This window comes from Ascaphus truei, chromosome 22 (genome assembly GCF_040206685.1).
Source record: "Ascaphus truei isolate aAscTru1 chromosome 22, aAscTru1.hap1, whole genome shotgun sequence".
Classification (NCBI taxonomy): domain Eukaryota; kingdom Metazoa; phylum Chordata; class Amphibia; order Anura; family Ascaphidae; genus Ascaphus; species Ascaphus truei.
In genome coordinates, this window is record NC_134504.1 from 98,342 (window position 1) to 122,500 (window position 24,159).

Genomic DNA, 24,159 nt, shown 5'->3' on the forward strand with positions numbered 1-24,159 from the left:
TTTGGTGATTTGTCGACCACTGTGTGTATATATATATATATATATATATATATATATATATATATATATATATATATATATATATATATATAATTTACACACACATATATACATATATATACATATAGCAAATATTTCTGTATGCTCATTTGCATGTCTTAGGCAGGTCTGCAACCTTTCACCAGCACACAGCACTTCCACTGCAGCAAGGGATTCTGGGATGCTACATTGCATAGCCAGCTAACCAACCCCACACTGAGGAGACCCATTAAGGTCGAAACAGCTATCTGTGGGTGGGTTTTCTGGCTATGCATCTTAGCCCTGGCTGTGCTTAAAGCTGTGACCATGCAGCAAGCTTAAGCCTATAAGGAACCATGTTAAAAATTGTTTTGAAGCAAAAGGTGAAACTGTGTGCCCATTTGCATGTCATTTCCCAGAATCCCTTGCTGCAGTGGAAGTGCTGTGTGATAATGGTGAAAGGCGGGGTTGCAGACCTGCCTAAGACATGCAAATGAGCATACAGGAATATTTGCTATATGCTTTGCTGTGGAGGGTCTTTGTCACTTTTTTTACTCACCATAACTTAACCACACACACACACACGCACACGCACACACACACACACACACGCACACACACACACACGAGTGCGCCCAGGAAAAAATGGTTAGTATACACTAATAAAAACAACAGTTCATTTTTAAAATTCAAGTTCAAATCCTCAACTTCATTATCATCTTATAAGAAAACATAACTTTGTACAAAACTTTCAACAACAAAAAAATATACATTTGAAATAGTTCTAAAAACAGTTAAATTGAAATTGTAGGTGTAAACATTTATTTTGAAAACAGAATCGTTGTTTAAATTAGGCTTTGTGGTTTTCTTTTAAGTTAACAAAAAATACCTTACCAGTATATGCTGTTCTGGTTTCTTGAACTAAGTGAACATCGGTGCTCTTGTTTTTATGCACATTGTTGTTCTTTAAATGTGCTTGTATTATCACGTCATCTTCATGCTCCTTCAAGGATGCGTGAACCATATTGTCAGAGTTTGTGCAGGCGGTCTTGGACCCTGCTTGACCAATATCTAAGAGTTCATCCTAGTAAATAATTAAAAGTTAAAGAATTTAATATAACGACACGGGTGACACCAATGTAGATACTCACGTGCCCAGAAGACATTAGTTCTTAGTGAAAATGCACGGGTCCGTATTTAATATAAATCATGACCTTCCAGTTTTATCAGCATCACTGTCAATAAAGGAACATTCTCTCTGTGTGCCAACCTCAGAATTGTCTGGACCACCATGTTAAAGTAGCAATTCTTACTTGCCCCACCTCTATCCTCTTGCAATAGTACTGTACTATAGTGGGAAGCCATATTGCAACGATGTCAAATAAAGTTTATATGTCAACATCAATTGTAAAGAAAGTAAACATTGCCTCTTTCTGCGTTACTATTAGATGCCATTGTAAGCGATATCTCTAGAGGTATGCAAATGAAGACTGTTTTAGGGTGAAATTATATCTTGGCTTTATTGCCTGTTCCTTTATCCCGGCAAAACATACAAAACCAACAAAATAACAAACCCCTATCCCTTTATAAGGGCTAACTTATTTCCCCAGACCCTACCTGCAGGACTGGAGGGATATTCCCATTACCTGCCTATCACCCCAATGTCTCAGGAGGTACCTTAAGCAGGTGGCCCTCCATGTCAGCCTCTGGCAGGTTCCTGGGTCCTCTGTGTCCAGGAAATATAGGTCTCTGGGTGTCTGGATCTCAGCACAGACTTTGTGCTCAAGACAGTGTCTGTGTGCAGGCTTCTCTGCTCTCCTTCTGTCAGCCCAAATGTGAGCCAAGGAATCTCTCTCTCCTGTGTCTCACATGAGGCTTTTTACATAGCTCTCATTAGTCCAGGTGGAGAATAGTTAATTGAGTGGCTGCAATTAACTCTCTCTCTCTCTGCTGGATTCTCAGCGCTCTGAGGCTGCTTTATTTAAACAGGGATATGTCCCTCTTACAGCCATATTCTATATTAACTCTGCGCAACTGCATGAAACCCTCCTTTGACTTGACGAAGGCTTTCCGTGTAGAAGCGCCAAATCGGCGCGCTCTCACTTTCTTGAATACAGACCATGTCACAAATACTTGTCATTTATAAGATAAGATAATGTGGGATTCATAGTTTTAGCATCCACACACCCTCTCATCAAACAATATCACAACTGTGGTGTACTTTGTGGTTTAATGATACAGAACATAATTCTTAATTTCCAAAACTGTGACATGAGTCGGTTGACTCAGAACCTTCCATTAAAAATGTTTGAGGGCTTGTGGCAGGGCGGCCAGTAGGCGATGTCACACAAAAGTCCACACGTGCATTTTCAGGGTAAACCAAATGTTGAGTAGTTTTATTTCTCCACAACACAAATAAACATTTGGGTACACTGTCCCGTCACATTGCTAGCCAAGCACAGAATGCAATGCTACCAGCATGACCTACAGAGGTATTTCAGGAAGCAGGGAGTCCCTGGAGATGAAATTAACTCCTTTCAGCTCCGGAGACGCCCTGCTTACTACCTACTAGGAAAAAAAAACCTATTTGGAAATGTACCTTTAAAAAAATAATCAAACAATTAGAGTACTTCTATTTTGTAGGACATAGCCTCCCTTTAAAAAATTTTTAAAAATAAGCCTACAGATGCAGCAGCCGTTATTCGAACAAATCTCGAAATGGAATTTCGAGATATGCCCGTGATCCTCACGAGCTGTGTGAGTCCTACCGGGTCTCCCTCTCTGTAATAGACACGCAGTAAGAGATAGACTGAATCAGTCACTATAACTGCGCGCCTCTCAGGTGATCGCAGGGGTTTTATTAAAATTCTAACATTACAGTAATGTAGCAGGGGGTCGCCACAGCTGAACCGCATTGATTTCAGGTCCAGGGACGCCCTACTTCCCGAGATACAGGCCCCATTATGGGGTGCCGGTATCCCCATGTTAAAATCTTGTGGGTCACGTGACCGTGGGATCTAAACAAAGCAGAGAGATACCGGCACCCCATAACGGGGCCTGTATCTCGGGAAGTAGGGGGTCCCCGAGGCTGAAATAAACTTTGTTCAACTCAGGAGACCCCCTGCTCACACACACAATAAATAAAAATAAAAATGTAAACAGTTTCATTACCTTAGCAGCCATGCAATGCCCGCTAAGGAAATGAAGGGGTTAAGGCACAGTACTGTAGCAGATTACATTACAATACTAGCTGAGAGACCCGGCGTTGCCCGTGAGTTAAATTTCCCGCTAGAAAAAGGGGGGGGGGAGAGGGGAGGAAGGGGAGGGGACAGTGGACGGGGGGGGGAGGGACAGTGGACAGGAGGGGGGGGGGACAGTGGACAGGAGGGGGGGATAGTGGACAGGAGGGGGGACAGTGGACAGGAGGGGGGGACAGTGAACAGGAGGGGGGGGGACAGTGGACAGGAGGGGGGGGACAGTGGACAGGAGGGGGGGGGACAGTGGACAGGAGGGGGGGGGGACAGTGGACAGGAGGAGGGGGGTGGACAGGAGGAGGGGGTGGGCAAAGTGGACAGGAGGAGGGGACGGGCACAGTGGACAGGAGGAGGGGACGGGCACAGTGGACAGGAGGAGAGGACGGGCACAGTGGACAGGAGGAGAGTACGGGCATAGTGGACAGGAGGGGACGGGGACAGTGAACAGGAGGGGACGGGGACAGTGGACAAGAGGGGACGGGGACAGTGGACAGGAGGGGACGGTGACAGTGGACAGGAGGGGACGGGACAGTGGACAGGAGGGGACGGGACAGTGGACAGTAGGGGACGGGACAGTGGACAGTAGGGGACGGGACAGTGGACAGGAGGAGACGGGGACAGTGGACAGGAGGGGACGGGGACAGTGGACAGGAGGGGACGTGGACAGGAGGGTACGGGGACAGTGGACAGTGGGGGACAGGAGGGGAGGGGGACAGTGGTCAGGAGGGGACAGGGACAGTGGACAGTGGGGGACAGTGGCAGTGGGGGACAGGAGGGGAGGGGGACAGTGGTCAGGAGGGGACAGGGACAGTGGGGGACAGGAGGGGATGGGGACAGTGGACAGTGGGGGACAGGAGGGGACGGGGACAGTGGACAGTGGGGGACAGGAGGGGACAGTGGACAGGAGGGGACGGGGACAGTGGACAGCAGGGGACGGAGACAGTGGACAGGAGGGGACGGGGACAGTGGACAGGAGGGGACGGGGACAGTGGACAGGAGGGGACGGGGACAGTGGACAGGAGGGGACGGAGACAGTGGACAGGAGGGGACGGGGACAGTGGACAGGAGGGGACGGGGAGAGTGGACAGGAGGGGACGGGGACAGTGGACAGGAGGGGACGGGGACAGTGGACAGGAGGGGACGGGGACAGTGGACAGGAGGGGGGACAGTGGACAGGAGGGGGGACAGTGGACAGGAGGGGACGGGACAACAGTGGACAGGAGGAGACGGGGACAGTGGACAGGAGGGACGGGGACAGTCGACAGGGGGGGGACAGTGGACAGGAGGGGGACGGGACAGTGGACAGGAGGGGGACGGGACAGTGGACAGGAGGGAGGGGGGGAACAGTGGACAGGAGGGGGACGGGACGACAGTGGACAGGAGGGGACGGGACGACAGTGGACAGGAGGGGACGGGACGACAGTGGACAGGAGGGGACGGGGACAGTGGACAGGAGGGGACGGGGACAGTGGACAGGAGGGGACGGGGACAGTGGACAGGAGGGGACGGGGACAGTGGACAGGAGGGGACAGTGGACAGGAGGGGGACGGGACAGTGGACAGGAGGGGATGGGACGACAGTGGACAGGAGAGTGGACAGGAGGGGGACGGAGAGTGGACAGGAGTGGGGGGGGACAGTGGACAGGAGGGGGGACAGTGAACAGGAGGGGGGACAGTGGACAAGAGGGGGGGACAGTGGACAGGAAGGGGGGGACAGTGGACAGGAGGGGGGGGACAGTGGACAGGAGGGGAGGTGACAGTGGACAGGAGGGGGGGTGACAGTGGACAGGAGGGGGGGTGACAGTGGACAGGAGGGGACGGTGACAGTGGACAGGAGGGGACGGCGACAGTGGACAAGAGGGGACGGTGACAGTGGACAGGAGGGGACGGTGACAGTGGACAGGAGGGGACAGTGACAGTGGACAGGAGGGGGGGACAGTGGACAGGAGGGGGGGGACAGTGGACAGGAGGGGGGGGACAGTGGACAGGAGGGGGGGGACAGTGGACAGGAGGGGGGGGACAGTGGACAGGAGGCGGGGGGACAGTGGACAGGAGGGGGGTGACAGTGGACAGGAGGGGGGTGACAGTGGACAGGAGGGGGGGTGACAGTGGACAGGAGGGGGGGGGTGACAGTGGACAGGAGGGGGGGTGACAGTGGACAGGAGGGGGGGTGACAGTGGACAGGAGGGGGGCAGTGGACAGGATGGGGGGCAGTGGACAGGAGGTGGGGACAGTGTACAGGAGGGGGGGACAGTGGACAGGAGGGGGGACAGTGGACAGGAGGGGGGGACAGTGGACAGGAGGGGGGGACAGTGGACACGAGGGGGGGACAGTGGACAGGAGGGGGGGACAGTGGACAGGAGGGGGGGACAGTGGACAGGAGGGGGGGCCAGTGGACAGGAGGGGGGGACAGTGGACAGGAGGGGGGAACAGTGGGCAGGAGAGGGGGGTACAGTGGACAGGAGAGGGGGGGCAGTGGACAGGAGAGGGGGGGACAGTGGACAGGAGGGGGGTGGGTTGCTTAAAATTTCCGGGTCCCTCCTCTCCACTCCCCCTGTATGTTTCTCCGCTCCCCCCTCTCTCTCCGCTCCTGCCCCCCATGCGTAGCTCCGGTCCCCACCCTACAGTGTCTGACACACACACAGTGACACACACACACACAGTGTCACACACACACACAACACAGATACACACACAGTGACACACACACACAGTGTCCCACACACAGTGTCACACACATACACACAGTGTCAGACACACACAGAGTGTCACACACACACACAGTGTCACACACACACACACAGTGTCACACACACACACAGTGTCCCCCACACACACAGTGTCCCCCACACACACAGTGTCACACACAGTGCCACACACACACAGTGTCCCACACACACACAGTGTCACACACACACACACACAGTGTCACACACACACACAGTGTCTCACACACACAGTGTCCCACACACAGTGTCCCACACACACACAGTGTCCCCCACACACACAGTGTCCCCCACACACACAGTGTCCCCCACACACACAGTGTCCCCCACACACACAGTGTCCCCCACACACACAGTGTCCCCCACACACACAGTGTCCCCCACACACACAGTGTCCCCCACACATAGTGTCACACACAGTGTCCCACACACACACACAGTGTCCCACACACACACACAGTGTCCCCCCCCCACACACACACAGTGTCACACACACAGTGTCACACACACACACACACACACAGTGACACACACACACAGTGACACACACACAGTGAGACACACACAGTGACATACACACACACACACACCTCTCCTTCCGGGCTCCGCCATGTTAGTTACTCCCGCGAGGGAGGAAGGGGGTCCTTCCGGCCGCCGCCATCTTAGGCGCCGCGTGGCAGCTACAGGCTGCCTGTCCCCCACGCCGGGGAGGGAGGTGAGTGGAACGCCGGGGAGGGAGGTGAGTGGAGGGAGGTGAGTGGAACGCCGGGGAGGGAGGTGAGTGGAGCGCCGGGGAGTGGAGGGAGGTGAGTGGAGGGAGGTGAGTGGAGCGCCGGAGAGTGGAGGGAGGTGAGTGGAGGGAGGTGAGTGGAGCGCCGGGGAGTGAAGGGAGGTGAGTGGAGCGCCGGGGAGTGGAGCGCCGGGGAGTGGAGGGAGGGGAGTGGAGGGAGGGGAGTGCCGGTGAGTGGAGCGCCGGTGAGTGGAGCGCCGGTGAGTGGAGCGCCGGGGAGTGGAGGGAGGGGAGTGGAGGGAGGTGAGTTGGAGCGCCGGGGACTGAGGGAGGTGAGTGGAGCGCCGGGGAGTGGAGGGAGGTGAGTTGGAGCGCCGGGGAGTGAGGGAGGTGAGTGGAGTGCCGGGGAGTGGAGGGAGGTGAGTGGAGCACCAGGGAGTGGAGGGAGATGAGTGGAGCGCCGGGGAGTGGAGGGAGGTGAGTGGAGCACTGGGGAGGTGAGTGGAGGGAGGTGAGTGGAGCGCCAGGGAGGTGAGTGGAGGGAGGTGAGTGGAGCGCCGGGAAAGGAAGGTGAGTGTGATGGGGGGGAGAGGACATAGAGAGAGGTGTGTGTGTGTGTCTGTGTGTGTGGCCGAGGGGGAAGAGAGTGGCAGTTGGGTGACGTCAGACCCACCAATCTGATTGGCCAGAGGCTGAGGACCAATCAGATTCACCGCAGCTAGTACCAACCATTCGATTTTATATATTAAGATGTACTTTACTACCCACCCACTAATACACAATTACACTAATAGAATTTTAATAAAAACCCCGTAATCTCCTGTGAGAGGCGCGCAGTTAGAGTGACCGATTCAGCCCATCTCTTACTGCGTGTCTATTACAGAGACTGTCTATTACAGTAGGACTTACACAGCAGGGACCCCTGCTGTGTTCCTCCGATGGGCCATTATGTCTGCAACTGACCATCCTGGGTCTACCACGCTGCGTAACGCGGGATGAACCCAGGTAAATGTTCCAATAACGGCCGCTGCATCTGTATGTTTCGAAACTTTACGAACAGATATTGTTTTAACAAAATTCCAAGTTTACCTTTAAACTGGTATTGCAACGTGTGTGGTTCTGCTCTTGTAGTTTCCATGGTCCATTTCCAGGTGCTTCTGCACCATGGGTATCAGGTAAAACCAAAGCCTCGCCTGAGGTCAATGGGAAGATCCCCAAAGTAATTGGACGTTCTTTCCTTTTTGAAAAATGAAACAATTTGGGTTTATTTTTTACACATGTTAAAAGAGAGAATAGTGTAAATACGGCAAGATTCTTATGGCCTGTGCTATATATTATGGAACCAAGTTAACATGTATATACTTATGAGCCATGTTTGTATATCTATCTACTTATTTCTGAGAATATGAAAATATAAGTACATCATATCTACAGTTTTTACTCTATTCGATATCAACTTGACACTATTATTTCTTTTATAAATCTTCAGCTCAATACTTTGCCTGTATGTGATACATTTCAATGCTTAACGCAGCACACTCCATCTCTTGCTGTACAAAGATTGCGGAATCAAATGGCAACCGCAGCCTTGCGACGGACGGACACTCCGCCGCAGCCGATTCGCTGCTAGAATCCCCGCCACCGGACACATCGAAGGTAAGTTTTATTACTGGTTAGGTGTTCGTGGTTAGGGTAGCGGGGTTAATTTAAAGGGTTTTAGGGTAAGCACTAGGTTAAGGGCTTAGGGTGGGGGGGTTTAGGTTAAGGGCTTAGGGTAGGGGGTTTTAGGGTAAGGGCTTGGGGTAGGGGGTTTTAGGGTAAGGGCTTGGGGTAGGGGGTTTTAGGGTAAGGGATTAGGGTGTGGGGTTTTAGGGTAAGGGCTTAGGGTAGGGGTTTTAGGGTAAGGGGTTTTAGGTTAAGGGCTTAGGGTAGGGGTTTTTAGGTTAAGGGCTTAGGGTAGGGGGTTTTAGGTTAAGGGCTTAGGGTTGGGGTTTTTAGGTTAAGGGCTTAGGGTGTGGGGGCTTAGGGTGTGGGGTTTTAGAGTAAGGGCTTAGGGTAGGGGGTTTAGGGCAGGGGCATTTAGGGTAAGGGCTTACGGTGGGGGGTTTAGGGTAAGGGCTTAAGGTGGGGGGTTTAGGGTAAGGGCGTTTACTTACCTTAGCGGGTGTGGCAGTTTCTGGTGGCGGAGTGCCAATGGCCATTTGATCGCACCGAAGCGGCCGCGACCAAATGTCCTAGACCGCTAAGATTGTCTCTCAGGCTACACAATTCCCAAAATACCACTTGCTTTCATATGCTGCGATTCATTCCCTAATAATATACATTCATCCAAAGCATTAAACTTTGAAAGTACTCAGTTCAGAGCAAACACCAATGGGATTCCACTTGTGAACATCTCAGTTGAATATGGATCACTAAGGCTGAGCTTATAGTGCAGGTTACATTGACGGCAACGCGACCGGTGACGTCACCCACCGCCGAAGTTGTAATTCGGTGATTGCGATGTCGCTAGCTGCAAGGAGCGGTGATGTCAGGCAGAGGCTATGTGATTGGTTTATTGCAGTCACGTGGTGCGGCCGTCGCGGTATATATTAAAATCTATTAACTTCTGTGATTTTGGTCGCTGTGTCGCGCCCACTATAGGCGCACGCGACGGATTACATCGACTTACTTTGACGCTAGCGCCGTTGCTGTAATCAGCACTATAAGCACGGCCTAATGAAGAAACCTTAAATACGGTTTTCCAGATACTTTTTATATACTCTCTGAATCTATCAAAGGTCTCACCAAAAGTCTCGTTCTGTATCACATGCACTGTTCCTCCCTCTGCACCATTACCAATATCATAGAGGTGAGCTACATTTTTATCTCTCTGTTAAACTTCTGGAATATTTTGTAAATCAATATTGCTGACCTGAGGAAGAGAAAACTCAAACGCTTGCCTTATAAAATCAATTGTTAGTTCAAATAAAAAAAAGGTATCTCCTAATACTTAAGTACTCTGCAGTATTCAATTTAAAAAATAGAATTTACTGCTAATGGTATGTTTCGTGTTTTTTTATAACTTACCAGAAATCAAAGCTGGACTTATTTAACAGTTCCTACAAGTTAATTGTGTGCTCTCAGGCAAAATGATCAACACATCTAATTATAGGTTACATAGTTACATAGTAGTTACATACAGGCATACCCCACATTAACGTACGCAATGGGACCGGAGCATGTATGTAAAGCGAAAATGTACTTAAAGTGAAGCACTACCTTTTTCCACTTATCGATGCATTTACTGTACTTCAAACGTCATATACGTGCATAACTGATGTAAATAACACATTTGTAACAGGCTCTATAGTCTCCCCGCTTGCGCACAGCTTCGGTACAGGTAGGGAGCCGGTATTACTGTTCAGGACATGTTGACAGGCGCATGCGCAAGCTGCCGTCTACCTATTGGGTGCTGTGTACTTACTCGCGAATGTACTTAAAGTGAGTGTCCTTAAACCGGGGTATGCCTGTACTAGATGAGGTTGAAAAAAGACGTAGGTGCATCAAGTTCAACCTGTGCTAAATTTATACAACAGATACTTTATCCTATATCTATACTTACTTATTGATCCAGAGGAAGGCAAACAAAAAACCCCATTAAGGGGAAAAATTCATTCCTTCCTGACTCCAAGAATTGGCAATCGGATTAATCCCTGGATCAACATTCTTCCCATGTATACTTATTTGGTATATCCCTGTATACCTTTCCCATCTAAAAAGATGTCCAACCTTTTTTTGAACAAATCTATTGCATCTGCCATCACAGTCTCCATGGGTAATGAATTCCACATTTTAACGGCCCTTACTGTAAATAACCATTTCCTTTGTTGCTGGTGAAATTTCCTTTCCTCCAACCTTAAGGGATGGCCCGAGTCCTTTGTACTGCCCGTGGGATGAATGGTTCTTTTGAAAGCTCCTTGTATTGTCCCTGAATATATTTGTATATAGTTATCATATCCCCTCTTAGACGCTTTTTTTCTAATGTAAATAAATCTAATTTTGCTAGCCTCTCCTCATAAGTTAGAATGTCCATCCCCTTTATTAATTTGGTGGCTCTTCTCTGAACTCTCTCTAGTTCCATAATGTCTTTTCTTAGGATTGGTGCCCAAAATTGTACTCCATATTCAAGGTGTGGTCTTACTAATGCTTTGTAAAGGGGCATAATTATGTTTACTTCCCTTTCATCCATTGCCCGTTTGATGCAAGATAAGATCTTGTTTGCCTTTGCAGCTACTGCATGACATTGGGCACTATTGCTAAGCCTGCTGTCTACAAGCACTCCTAAATCCTTCTCCATCAAGGATTCCCCCAATATATCTCCATTTAATTTGTAAGTCGCCTTTTTATTCTTGCATCCCAAATGCATAACCTTACATTTATCTGTATTAAACCTCATTTGTCGTTTACCTGCCCACGTTTCCAGTCTCTCCAAGTCCTTCTGAAGAGAAATTACATCCTGCTCTGATTCTATTACCTTACACAATTTAGTATCATCAGCAAAGATGGAGACTTTGCTCTCAATCCCAACCTCAAGGTCATTAATAAACAAGTTAAAAAGCAGGGGTCCCAGTGCCGATCCCTGAGGTACTCCACTCACGACTTCAGCCCAACCTGAAAAAGTTCCATTTATGACAACCCTCTGTTGTCTGTCCTTTAACCAGTTCTCAATCCAGGTGCATATATTATTACGGAGTCCAATTTTCTTTATTTTATACACCAACCTCGTGTGAAACCGTATCAAAGGCCTTTGTAAAATCTAAGTAGACCACATAAACTGCATTACCCTGGTCTACATTCCTACTTACCTCATCAAAGAAACAAATAAGGTTAGTTTGGCAAGATCTATCCTTCATAAATCCATGCTGACTATTACTAATAATTTTGTTTTCCATTAGGTATTCCTGAATATTATCCCGTATTAAACCTTCAAGTAGTTTCCTTACTATTGAAGTCAGGCTTACAGGTCTGTAATTTCACGGTTGTGATCTAGCTCCCTTTTTAAATATAGGCACCACATCTGCTTTACGCCAATCTTGTGGTATTGAGCCTGTGGAAATGGAGTCCTTGAATATTAAATATAATGGTTTTGCTATTACTGAGCTTAACTCCTTGAGAACTCTTGGATGTATGCCATCGGGGCCAGGTGCCTTATTTACTTTAATTTTTTCAAGTCGCTTATGAACTTCTTCCTCAGTTAACCAATTGTTCATTAATATGGAGGTTGTGGCTTCCTCCTGCGGCACTACTATTGAACTTGATTCTTCCCTGGTAAACACAGAGGCAAAGAATTTGTTTAATACCTCAGCTTTTTCCTTATCTCCAATAATCTGCCCACCCATCTCACACTGAAAGGGTCCTATATTTTCTTTTCTCATGTTTTTGTTATTAAGGTACTCAAAGAACTTTTTAGGGTTGACTTTACTTTCTATTGCAATCCTTTTTTCATTATCCATTTTTTCTAATTTGATTGCCCTTTTGCAATTTTTGTTACATTCCTTATCATTCTGATACGATGTCTCTGTCCCTTCTGACTTAAAGAATCTAAACGCCTTCCTCTTCTTGTCCATTTCCTCCCCTTCCTGTTTATTTAGCCACATTGGTTTTGACTTATTTCTTTTATACTTATTACCCAAGGGTATACACTGATAAGTGTGCTTTTCTAACAATGTTTTAAAGACTGCCCATTTATCTTCTACATTTTTCCCTGCAAAAACATCATCCCATTGTATTACTACTAGATTAAACCTAAGTTTATTAAAATCTGCCTTTCTAAAGTTTAGTCTTTGTTGAACCCAAGTAATCTGTTTTTTGATCATTTATTTCAAATGAGACCGTTATGATCACTGTTACCCAAATGTTCCAGGACTTGAATATTTGTTATTACTTCTATATTGTTTGATATGACCAAATCCAGATGATACATTGCCATTGAACAGAAATTGATGAACAATGACAAGTGTAATCAGAAAAGCTGATAAGAGGAGAACATTTTAAGGGATAGATCTAGGAAGAACAAATACCCCGTGGCAATAATGTTTCCCAATTATTTTTCTGCTGCGACTGCTTCTGGACCTACAGTATACACCAAAGTTAGGGTGCTGACGGTGACGGTAGGGGTAGATTTGACAGCTTTTAATAAAGGTTACGCCTGCCATTCTCCCTACCTGTCCATAATATAATGTACTAGCTGATATACCCAGAGTTGCCCGGGAGGAAATTTTCCTGCTCCCCCTCTGTCTCCGCTCCCCTCCCCCATTCCCAGCTCGGTTCCCCCCCTCCCACCCGTTAAGCTCCGTTTCCCCCCGGGACACCTCACATCACTGTCCCCCCCTGCACCGGACAGCACTCTCAACCCCCCCTACACATCACTCTCCCCCCCTGCACCCCACATCACTCTCCCGCCCTGCACCCCACAGCACTCTCACCCCCCTGCACCCCACAGCACTCACCCCGCTGCACACCACAGCACTCTCACCCCCCCTGCACTCCACAGCACTCTCACCCCCCCTGCACCCGAAGAGTATCGAAGAGTGCCTGTGAGCCCGTGTGTGACGTCACCCCGCCCGCATACCCCACCCCATAGCCAATGGGAGAGCTTGCCAGCGAGAGGGGCCAACCAATGACAAAACACACAACACTACAGACAAACATTTCCGTTTTATATATATATATATATATATATATAGATTTATTTGTGTATGTACAGTTCCTTGTACCCCTGCTGTGTATGTATATGTCAGGAATCGGCGTTCTCCCGGTTCCCCACACAGAGCACTCCCTCCCCGCAGGGAGTCCCTGGACACACAAAACAATCCTGCCTTACCGGCCTCCACGGCTCCTAGCCCCTGCCGCCGTCGCGGGATCACTCCCCTCGGCGATTCCTCTGCTCAGCGCCGGGCGCGCCCACGCCCTCCTACACGCACACCTGCACCATCCACTGGCTCGGTTCACGCGCGTACACGAGTTACGGAGCACGCTCAGTCTGCACACTCTTATTCCCGTCCCCCGGACCTCAGGCTCCGCCCCCGCACACTGCACGAGCATACTCAGGTTACTAACAAGACTCACCTGGCCTGTTATGCCTGCACCAATCTGCAGTGTCTCCCTGTAACTCTTCCTGTCCCGCCTCCGTTCCTAATTGGACCTTCCTGCTTTATCTAGCTCCTCTCTGCTCTCAGTCTTTGCTCGACATAGTCTCTGTATGGAAGTACTTCTGGATTCTCTCAGTGTTTTCACAGGTTCTGACGCGGCTTGTACGACTACCCCCTCTGGCTCTCGATCTCGGCACTCCTTGGACAACGCTCACTCTGGTAACCCCTTGAACACGGCTTGGACTATGACCTATCTCCACTCCCTGACTTCGGCAAGGCATTCTTCACTCTATCTCTACAACCGGTACCGGCAAGTATTGTCTACCTTACTACACCTGGCCTGGCAACGCTTTATACCACACTCCGGACACGCTCCCTTTGCTGCGGGTGCGTGTATTACCACGTCCCCCTTCAGCTCAGGGGACGGGTCTGGTCTGCGGGCAGCACCGGCGTAAAAGTATACTGTGCCCACATTGGGCTGATATTATATGTTTAAGCCTGGTTCCAGCACTTCAGGAATCAGGGGTTAACTGTATGCGTAATGTTTTAAATGTGGGAAGGATGGGTATGCCAGTATCCAACCTCAACACAAAGGAGAACCTGGAAGAGGTAAGGTGAGTGGCTTGGGACATTGTAGAGCGAGGCAGGGCTGTGGACTCTGGTGTGGGGAAAGTGGCTCCCCGCAGGGGAACAATTGTCCGGCCCAAACACTGAGTCGCCTATCCCTTCGGGGATATTGGGAGGACCAGGGGAACAGTTGCAAGGACGGTGCCCTGTAGGCACGACTCCCATTGTTCAAATGGCCCGCTCGACTTAAGCCTGCCCCTGTGGGCTGTCCTTGAAGTCTGGTAATCTGGTAACCTGTTTTGCTCAGGATTCATCTAATACAGGCGAGCCCTCACTCGCTGATTGGACCCCAAAGACAATCCACTCTTGGATTGGTCGAGCCTCCGTCAATGTTGGTGGATGGAGACCGAGGGATATATGCGCAGGAACTCTGCTTTGGTTCCACAATCTCGAAGTGGAGTGTTCGGAGAGCCGAAGTGGACCCTTTAAGTCTCCGAAGTCATCCGGGTTGTTCCGGAGGAGTTTTGGAGGGAAGCAACGATGGGGACTTTTAAAACTGCTGGTTAACAGAGTACAAGGCAGGACTGCCTATACAACCGATGACAGCAGCACAAGTTTGGGAACGTTTATCGGGGTAAACTTCTAGAAACAGGTGCCCGCACCTAGGACTTTAGGTTGATCCTCCAGTTGGGAGAGTTTGTGTGTTTTATGTACTGGAGGTTTGTGGAAACTTTTTCCAATAAATTCACTTTTGTACAGCTCTGCAGTTCAGTCTAGTGTACTGATCCCTGGTGTAATTGTCCTGGTCTCCCGTGATACTCACAACGTCATATGGGCGGGTGAGCAAAGAGCCATTCTATGTTCTCAGAATGTCATGTTTGCTCGTTTTGTAGGAGAGATCATGTTCATCACTCTCTACTACAGTTGTTTGGGAAGAATTATTTTAGCACACAAGTGGAATATGTTTATTATATCTATAAAATACACGTAATGTATCCTTCAGCTTTTGCTGGATCCCCGGGAGTCACCATGTTTGTTATGTGATGGTGTGGTGTATCAGAGAGTGCAATGCACTGAAAGCCACTCTGGCTTTTGCTTTCCCCTTCATTCCAACACAAGTCAACAACGGCTCTCCTGCCTGACTTCAGTGTAGGGGGGTCACCTTCCTTTAAATATGCCTTTAATAAGATATATAGATCTTACTTCACACATGCATGTGTATGCATATTATGACCTTCTGATACATAGATGGTTAAAAAACGATGACAAAATAATGCTGTGAGTCGAGCACAAACATGACAAGTGTGTGTAGCATCCAACCAGTAAAACTGCCTCCTTTTGGGTTTAACATGAAATCAGCATTTATAAAGTCATTTCTTACTGCAGACAGTGTTCTAAACCAATACCAATGATGATAATTGTGGCTTATTATAGGTGCTATAATAAATATTATTTGCCAAAATAATTCTGACTGCAGCGTCACAAGAATAATAAAGCCAGATGGGCATCCCTAAACTCCCAAATAACTGGCAAATAGACATCTATCATAATATGGACAAAAAGAAACAACTTTCTCTAGTCCAAATTAGCAAAATTGGCTTCTTATGTGTTTGAGAAAACACCTTATTAAAAATAAATCAGATCTTTCTTTATTATTATGATGGCTCAAAATATAAACAATATGCCCTTTCAGTATCTCCATAATAAAATAACATTTTAATTTCCCAAAACATATTATCTGCATTACATACGAAGAAAAACATACTGTATATATTGGCATAGTGGCACATTCTTATTACTATGAAACATACCATAGAAACTGTATAAGGCACTGATGCCCTCCCCTGGCTGCCATAAACATCCATAGAGGTAAGGGTTCAGGTTACATCAGCTGCACACAGGATTCAATAAGTCATTATTTTAGCTTTATCATCTCTTTATTTGCAGCTCAACATCGAAGCACGAAGTTTCTGAGGATTACCCCATGGTCACTATGTCAACACCACACTTGACCTTTCAAAACATTGGGCTTCAATGTTGACCTGCAAATAAAGAGATGCTAAAACAATAATCAGCAATGTAATCCTGTGTATTAAGGAGGTAACCTGAATCCTTATCTCTATGGAACATACCATGGGAATCCAGCAAATGTACTGGACTGAACACAAATAGCTTAGAAAACAGAATAACTATACAATCAAGTGCACACCAAAGGGCAGTAATTAATGCAAAGCAAGATTATCAAAAAACAGTAATAGAATAAAAACAGTTAACTAGCATACTCGGACTAACCAATGAAAGAATCATTATTTTAAAACATCATTCATGTAAAGCCTAAAAATAGATATAACTCTAACAGAGAAACGGCTACTTATTACATTATACATATACAAATGAATGCTCCAAATAAAGATTAAAAAGCATTTGCCATAAATTAAAATGGCACTGATTGAGCAATTCATATATCACATTAAATGTCAACTGTACATGTACACCTTAGATTCAGTTTCTAAAATCCCATGTGTTACTTCCCCATGTGAGAGGACTATATACTTGTATGATCCTACATTTTACATTTATGGCAACTACAGTGGTGATCTCAAATATTGCATAACAGAAATCGACAATGAATGCAATCCAAAATAAGAAAGCAAAACAAACACAAGGCCTGGGTACCTGAGAATCCTTGGCAGGTTCTGTGTCAGGGCCGGTAAACCAGTGGAGAAAGAGAAGTGCACAAGCAGCAGAACAGAAAGGGACACTAAAATAGCTGAATTAATGACCACCGCCCCGCCAACGAAGCCAAACACAAACAGAAGCATGCATCCGGGACTCATGTCGCTGTGCGGGCATGGTGGCACGCCGGTATCAAAAAAGCTACACAATTACTAAGGGTGTATCTCTGGTCTGAGCGTCGGTCATTCAGCTGCTGCCACAAAAACAATGCCATCAGTAGCAGCAGCCTTCTCCTCCTCCTCTCCTGCTGCAGCTCCAGAGAATGACATCATCCCTCTCGCTGCTGTGCTCTCAAAAGGAATACATCGGGAAGCTGCTCTTTTCTATGCTGCATCCAATAGTGCTTCATTAACTATTTATTGACCCCGAGTCGAGCTAAAAAATAAATGCACTGCTAGCACAAGCCAAGCCTTCAAAATAACATAGCAAAACAATCTACAATTAAAGCAACAAAATAAGCCGATAAAAAGGTTTTCTAAAAACACAAAAAATATAGAGTACAAGAACATTTTACCATTGATCTATTCACTGCGCAAACAGCAAGAAACGTGGACAATTATATTTATGAAACAAAAGCAAAATTCTGTATTATTTTGCATAGTGTTTTAATGGTTTTAGCTACAGCAAATTTCAATTCTGCTTTTCTACTACATTCCAATCATTCAATAAGCTTTTCTGAATCAGCCCAATTATTGTTCCAGGATTACAAGACAATGGCGACATTCTCTCCATCGCACAAAGAACAAGGGTGTATTTTTTTTATTTTTTATGTTGAGAAAAACAAATCTTACCTAATTTTACTGTGCATAGAAGATTCCAGCTGATCAGCTCCTATTAACTGATGAAGTTTAGTACGTTCCAAATGCTCCATATAATTATGAATCATCTATTAAAAAATTAGAAGGGAAAACAGTTCACCCATTAATTATGATTCAGTACTTTTATTGTACCATCACTACCTTTATTCGTACACCTTGTAATATGTTTAGAACTTTACAATATGAGGTTTAAGAAAATGTCTAAAAATAACTGCAAGTGTAATAGACAGAAATGTAAATAGTGTGACACCAACCCAGTGTACTGGGAGACAGTGGTAGCAGTAGTGGGAGACAGTAGTAGTAGTAGTAGTAGAGACAGTAGTAGTAGTAGTAGACACAGTAGTAGTAGTACTGCTGGGAGACAGTAGTAGTGGTGGGAGATACAGTAGTAGTGGTATGGGGGGGGACTAATAGTAGTAATACTATTTATTTATTTATTTATAAAATATTTTACCAGGAAGTAATACATTGAGAGTTACCTCACGTTTTCAAGTGTGTCCTATGCACAGAGTTAAACAAATAATACATGGTTACAAGTACAGTTACATAAATGAACAGGGTATACATTATATACAAGACATTGCGTGCACAGTTAAAGAAAATATATATTATGAGCGTATGAAACAGTTACAGACCAGGTTAAAATGTGAGACAGCCTTAGATTTGAAAGAACTTAAACTGGTGGTAGATGTGAGAGTCTCTGGTAGGTTGTTCCAGTTTTGGGGTGCACGGTAGGAGAAGGAGGAACGTCCGGATACTTTGTTGAGCCTTGGGACCATGAACAGTCTTTTGGAGTCTGATCTCAGGTGATAAGTGCTGCAAGTGGTAGGGGTGAGGAGCTTGTTCAGGTAGCTGGGTAGCTTGCCCATGAAGAATTTAAAGGCAAGACAGGAAAGGTGAACTTTGCGCCTAGACTCTAGTGATGACCAATCTAGTTCTTTGAGCATTTCGCAGTGATGTGTGTTGTAGTTGCATTGGAGAACAAAACGACAAATTGAATTGTAGAGGGTGTCAAGTTTGCTAAGGTGGGTTTGAGGTGCCGAGACATATACTATGTCTCCATAGTCAATAATTGGCATTAGCATCTGCTGTGCGATACGCTTTCTGACCAGGAGACTTAGGGAGGATTTGTTCCTGTAAAGTACCCCTAGTTTGGCGTAGGTCTTGGTTGTCAGGGTATCAATGTGCATCCCGAATGTTAAGTGGGAGTCAAACCATAAGCCCAGGTATTTAAAACTAGTGACAGGGGTTAAGGTGGTGTTAGCGTTGGTTCTAATCAGGAGCTCAGTCACTGGAAGCTTTACAAATTTAGTCTTGGTCCCAAATACCATTGTTACCGTCTTGTCAGTGTTTAAAAACAGTTTGTTTTGAGAAATCCAGTTTTCGAGTCTCAAAAAGTCAGACTGAAGTATGTGTTGAAGGTCAGAGAGGCTATGGCTGTGTGCATATAGGATTGTGTCATCTGCATACATATGTATTGAGGCTTCCTTACAAGCTGTGGGAAGATCATTAATGAACACTGAGAAGAGTAGGGGCCCCAGAACAGAGCCTTGCGGGACACCACAGGTGATATCCAGGGGGTTGGAGTTAGAGCCTGAGATGGACACATGTTGGGATCTTCCTGATAGGTAGGACTGAAACCAGTTTAAAGCATGCTTCCCTATTCCAGAGCTCTGGAGTTTGTTAAGCAGGATAGCATGATCAACTGTGTCAAAAGCCTTTGCAAAATCTAGGAATACTGCACCAGTGAGTTGTCCCCGTTCCATTCCACACTGGATTTCATTGCAAACTTTTAGCAGGGTAGTTACGGTGGAGTGTTTGGGACGAAAGCCAGATTGGAATTGGCTAGGGAAATTTGTTTTGGTGTAGAAATCGCTTAGTTGGGAGTGGACACATTTTTCCATGACTTTGGATAGAATTGGGAGAAGTGAGATTGGCCTGTAGTTTGAGACAGTGTTTTTGTCCCCACTTTTGAAGATTGGGACAACTCTGGCAGTTTTCCAGGTCTTAGGGATATGGCCTGCAGACAGGATAGAGTTGACTATGGAAGCAATTGGTTTGGCAATGGCTGGGGCACCAAGTCGTAGGAACCTAGATTGTAGTAAGTCAGGTCCACATTGGCTGCTTAGTTTTAGTTTGAGGAGCGCTTGTATAATCTCCTCTTCAGATACTGGGCCAAATTGAAAATTGTGGGCAGTGTTGGGAGGGAGTGGGATTATAGGGGTACTCCCAGGATGAGATTCAGGTTTGTGGTTTGGGCTGCGTTTCGCTAATAAGTTAGTGGCACACCCCACAAAGTAATCATTGAATGCATTTGCAATGTCAGTGGGGTTTGTCAGAGTAATATCCCCCTTAGTGATATTACTTGGTTGTTGATGGTTAGAAGGCTGGAATATATTGTTGATAACCTTCCAGAAGTTAGCTGGGTTTGATGTATTTTGGTGGAGATTGTCAGAGTAATATTGTGCTTTTGCATGCCTTGTTTGCCTTGTGCACATGTTCCTCAAGCATCTGTAGTGATTGAGATCCTTGGTAGTGCCAGTTACTTTGTAGCTTTTCCACAAGGCATCCCTGAACTGGTAGAGTGCTATAAGGTCAGGTGTAACCCATGGAAGGTGGGCCCCCCGTATCCTTATTTTGCGTAGTGGAGCATGGGTATCGCAGAGTTTTAAGAACTCAGATTGGAAATAGTCGAGCGCAGAATCAGGGTCGGGAATTAAATCGATTCTGTGCCATGGGCAGTTGGTAAGGTCATCCAGAAACTGTTGTGGGTTAAAGTTTTTAAATGTTCTAGTGAGGAGAACTTTAGGGCTTGAATGGAGCGGTTTAATTTTCCTTACACAGAACACTATTGCATGGTCACTGAAAATATCAAGAAGGATGCCAGAGGATTGGATTCTGCTGGGGTTTGAGGGTTTGAGGAGAGAATCCAGTCTAGCAAGGAATGGTTATGCGATTTCAGGTTTATCCGTGTGGGTTGGGAAATGAGTTGCGATAGGTTAAGTGACTTGAGTTGTATCTGGATTTTGTGGTTTTTAGGGTCAAGCCAATTGAAGTTGAAATCCCCAAGAACTAGCAGCTCACTCTTCTCATTCAGAGAGGAAATGGAGCCAAGAAATTGGGTGATATCAGTCAGGGATTGTAGAGGGGCTTGAGGGGGGCGGTAGATGCCAGCAAGCAAGATTTGCTTAGAAAAGGGGAGGCAGATTTTGCCAACTAGAATTTCAAAAGAGGGTGGGCTTGGTGGGCAATTTAGCAGTGTAAATTGTAATGTGTCTGCAATATAGAATAACACCCCTCCTCCTCTCTTTGACCTATCTCTCTTAAAAATGGAGTATCCCTGGATGGCAATATTTGCATCAGGGGTTTTAGGGGATAGCCATGTTTCTGTAAGAACGATGGCTTTGGGTTTATGCATAAGGCACCATGCCCTTAGTTCGTCCAGTTTGGGCAGCAGGCTCCGGATGTTTATATGGGCGACAGATAGCCCTTTTTGGAATTTAAAGGTGGAATTCACAGGGGCATGGGACAGAGCTGAAATGGGAGGACCTGGGTTAGGTTCAATATCACCTGCTAAAGAGAGTAATAGTATGAGTAGAAATTTGGGTAGTTGTTTGCAAGTTGTAGATTTGTGATATTTGCCATTTGAGTGAGAGGTGCTGGTTTTTAGAGTTCTCCACCAACATTCAGTAGATAGTGAAAGGCTTTTGAGTAGTCCAGGGTGTATGGTGATGTTGGGTGTGGGCCAGGATGGAGGAGATTGTAGTGGATAGAGGGAGTAACATCTCCATGAGGCCAGGAGAAAGAAAAAAGTTAAGATACATAGCAGGTTCATGATGCTAGAGGTAGGCAGTGCTGCAAGGAGCAGAGTGTGCAGAGTGAGCAGAGTGAGTGTGTGCAGACTAAACAGCAGTGGTGTGCCTGTTCCTTGTCAAATGTTTAGCTGAATTGCAATGCTAGAGTCATTCAGGGTTTCAGTGTAATTGTGCAGTCAGTTTTGGGAGAGACTGCCGTGAATAAGTTGTAAAGGGGTGGGGGGTTGAAATAGGCAGGTTAGCAAGCATGGGATCATAGTGTGATCTGAATAGCTTACCGTTTGTTGTCTTGAGTAAAAGAGTTTGCAGAAAGAATGCAGTCCCCAGTCACCTCTAGTCAAACTATAGTCTAACTATATTTATCACTTTAAATGCATCACTCTTAAGATGCCAATGCTTCCTTGCCAATGCAAGGAGAATAAGTGTTTTATACATCTAAAGCAGTCACATGACCCTCCCCCCGCCCCAATAAAATCAGCTTGTTCCAGTTGGTCAATTAACAGCACATAGTTAAGAGAGGGGAAAAAAAACACCTTTTGATACTCAAACATACCAAAAATATCACTGCTTAAGGCCACTGAGTAAATCTTTTAAACAGGACTTGCACATCAAGGGACATACCACAATTATCACTGCTTAAGGCCACTAGAAGAGACTAGTAGTAGTAGTGGAAGACTAGTCATAGTAGTGGGAGTCTAGTCGGAGTAGTAGTAGTGGGAGACTAGTAGTAGTTGGGGGTAGTAGTAGGGGAGACTAGTAGTAGGAGGAGGAGACTAGTAGTAGTAGTAGTGGGGGAGACTAGTAGAAGTAGTCGTAGTAGTGGGAGACTAGTCGTAGTGGAAGACACAGTAGTACTTGTAGTGGGATACATAGTAGTAGTAGTGGTGGGAGACACAGTACTAGTGGTGGTGGGAGACCGTAGTGGTGGTGGAAGGATAGATACATAGTAGTAGTAATGGGAGACAGTAGTATTAGTGGTGGGAGGATAGATACATAGTAGTAGTAGTGGGAGACAGTAGTATTAGTGGTGGGAAACTGCACTTGTAGTAATGGGAGACAATAATAGTGCATGCATGTACATCAATGGATATTGGAAAGCAGAGAAGCTGCATTAGGTTTAAAAGGGAGGTTTAGATTGTGTTGATGGGAACTCTTCGTTCAGATAAATCGGAAGGTATGAATAAATACGCAAGTGGTACAAAGGCCCAGATTAACTAAATATAGTAAATCTAAATGCGCTTTAAAAACCCTTTTATTTGAAAAGGCATTAACATACCCGTAGGCTTACTTCAGTTTACTAAATCTGGGCCATATGATGGTCTTTCAAACATACAGTATGTAGGTATAGAAGGAATTATTTATGATGAGGCAGTGCCACAGGGGCCAAGTAGAGCAGGTATAACGGTGTTTATGTTACAGCACTATTATGGGCACAGCAAGAGATTAGGATGAAATATTGGCCTCAATTCAATACAGTCTATAAGCAGGATTTCCCACCAAATACTGGAGGAAAATCCTAAATGCATAACCTTACAAGTGTCCATGCTCATCATTTCCAACATCCTTTTGCTACTCGGTAATGTTATACATTGACATGTACAGTCCAGGAAAATATTGGGAGAGCTGGTTTCCACTCCTACCACCTTTATCCTACCTCCTATGCTGAGGGATAGCAGTTTGAGAAACCTTTTCAGGAAATTGGTTGGATGCTAGAATTTAAAACATTTGTATGCTGAAATTTCAGGAACACCATTCTTTCCAAACGGCATACCCCCTAAAACTAATGCGTTACCTGTTCATATTATACATCAATAGAAATCTCTTTGCGACAATGTTACAGAAAGAAAATTCAGATTTTTTTTAATTTCAAAAGCATAGAACACGAAAATTATATTCTACCAATTGCTGTGAGAAATTGCTTAACCCTTTGATTGACCAAGACGTAGCTACTACGTCACAGTGTCGTCAGGGCACCCAGCCCATGACATAATTTCCAAGATATAGATATATATAGTAGAAAATAGCTGTGTTAGTCCAGTTGCGATAGTTCAGAATAAATGAGTTCTTCAGTATTAGGTGATACCTTTTTTATTATATATATAATATATATTATATATTATATATATATATATATATATATATATATATATATATATATATATATATATATATATATATATATATATATATATATATATATATATATATATATATATATATATAATAATAAATAAATAAAAAATGCTCGTTTTGCACCGGGGAGATCGTGTCCTGTATTACTATGGATCGGACGGACGGATGTTGGATGATCCCTTCCCTTCCACCATCAGTGACATAGCAATCATGTAATCGGGAGTACTGGA

General features: G+C 45.9%; 1 protein-coding gene across 5 annotated transcripts in view; it reads right to left on the minus strand.

Moving 5' to 3' along the window:
- SPAG9 (sperm associated antigen 9) overlaps nucleotides 1-24,159 on the minus strand; it is a 141,202-nt gene that overhangs the window by 91,400 nt on the left and 25,643 nt on the right. For 4 of the 5 annotated variants that reach the window (XM_075579574.1, XM_075579573.1, XM_075579577.1 and 1 more), the window contains exons 4-6: nucleotides 17,955-18,049; nucleotides 7,817-7,964; nucleotides 913-1,102 (exon numbers count right to left, since the gene is read on the minus strand). In XM_075579574.1, the coding sequence (XP_075435689.1) occupies nucleotides 913-1,102; nucleotides 7,817-7,964; nucleotides 17,955-18,049 (433 nt within the window). Of the gene's footprint in view, nucleotides 1-912; nucleotides 1,103-7,816; nucleotides 7,965-17,103; nucleotides 17,489-17,954; nucleotides 18,050-24,159 lie in introns of those variants that run through there. The other variant, XM_075579576.1, reaches the window with a different exon arrangement.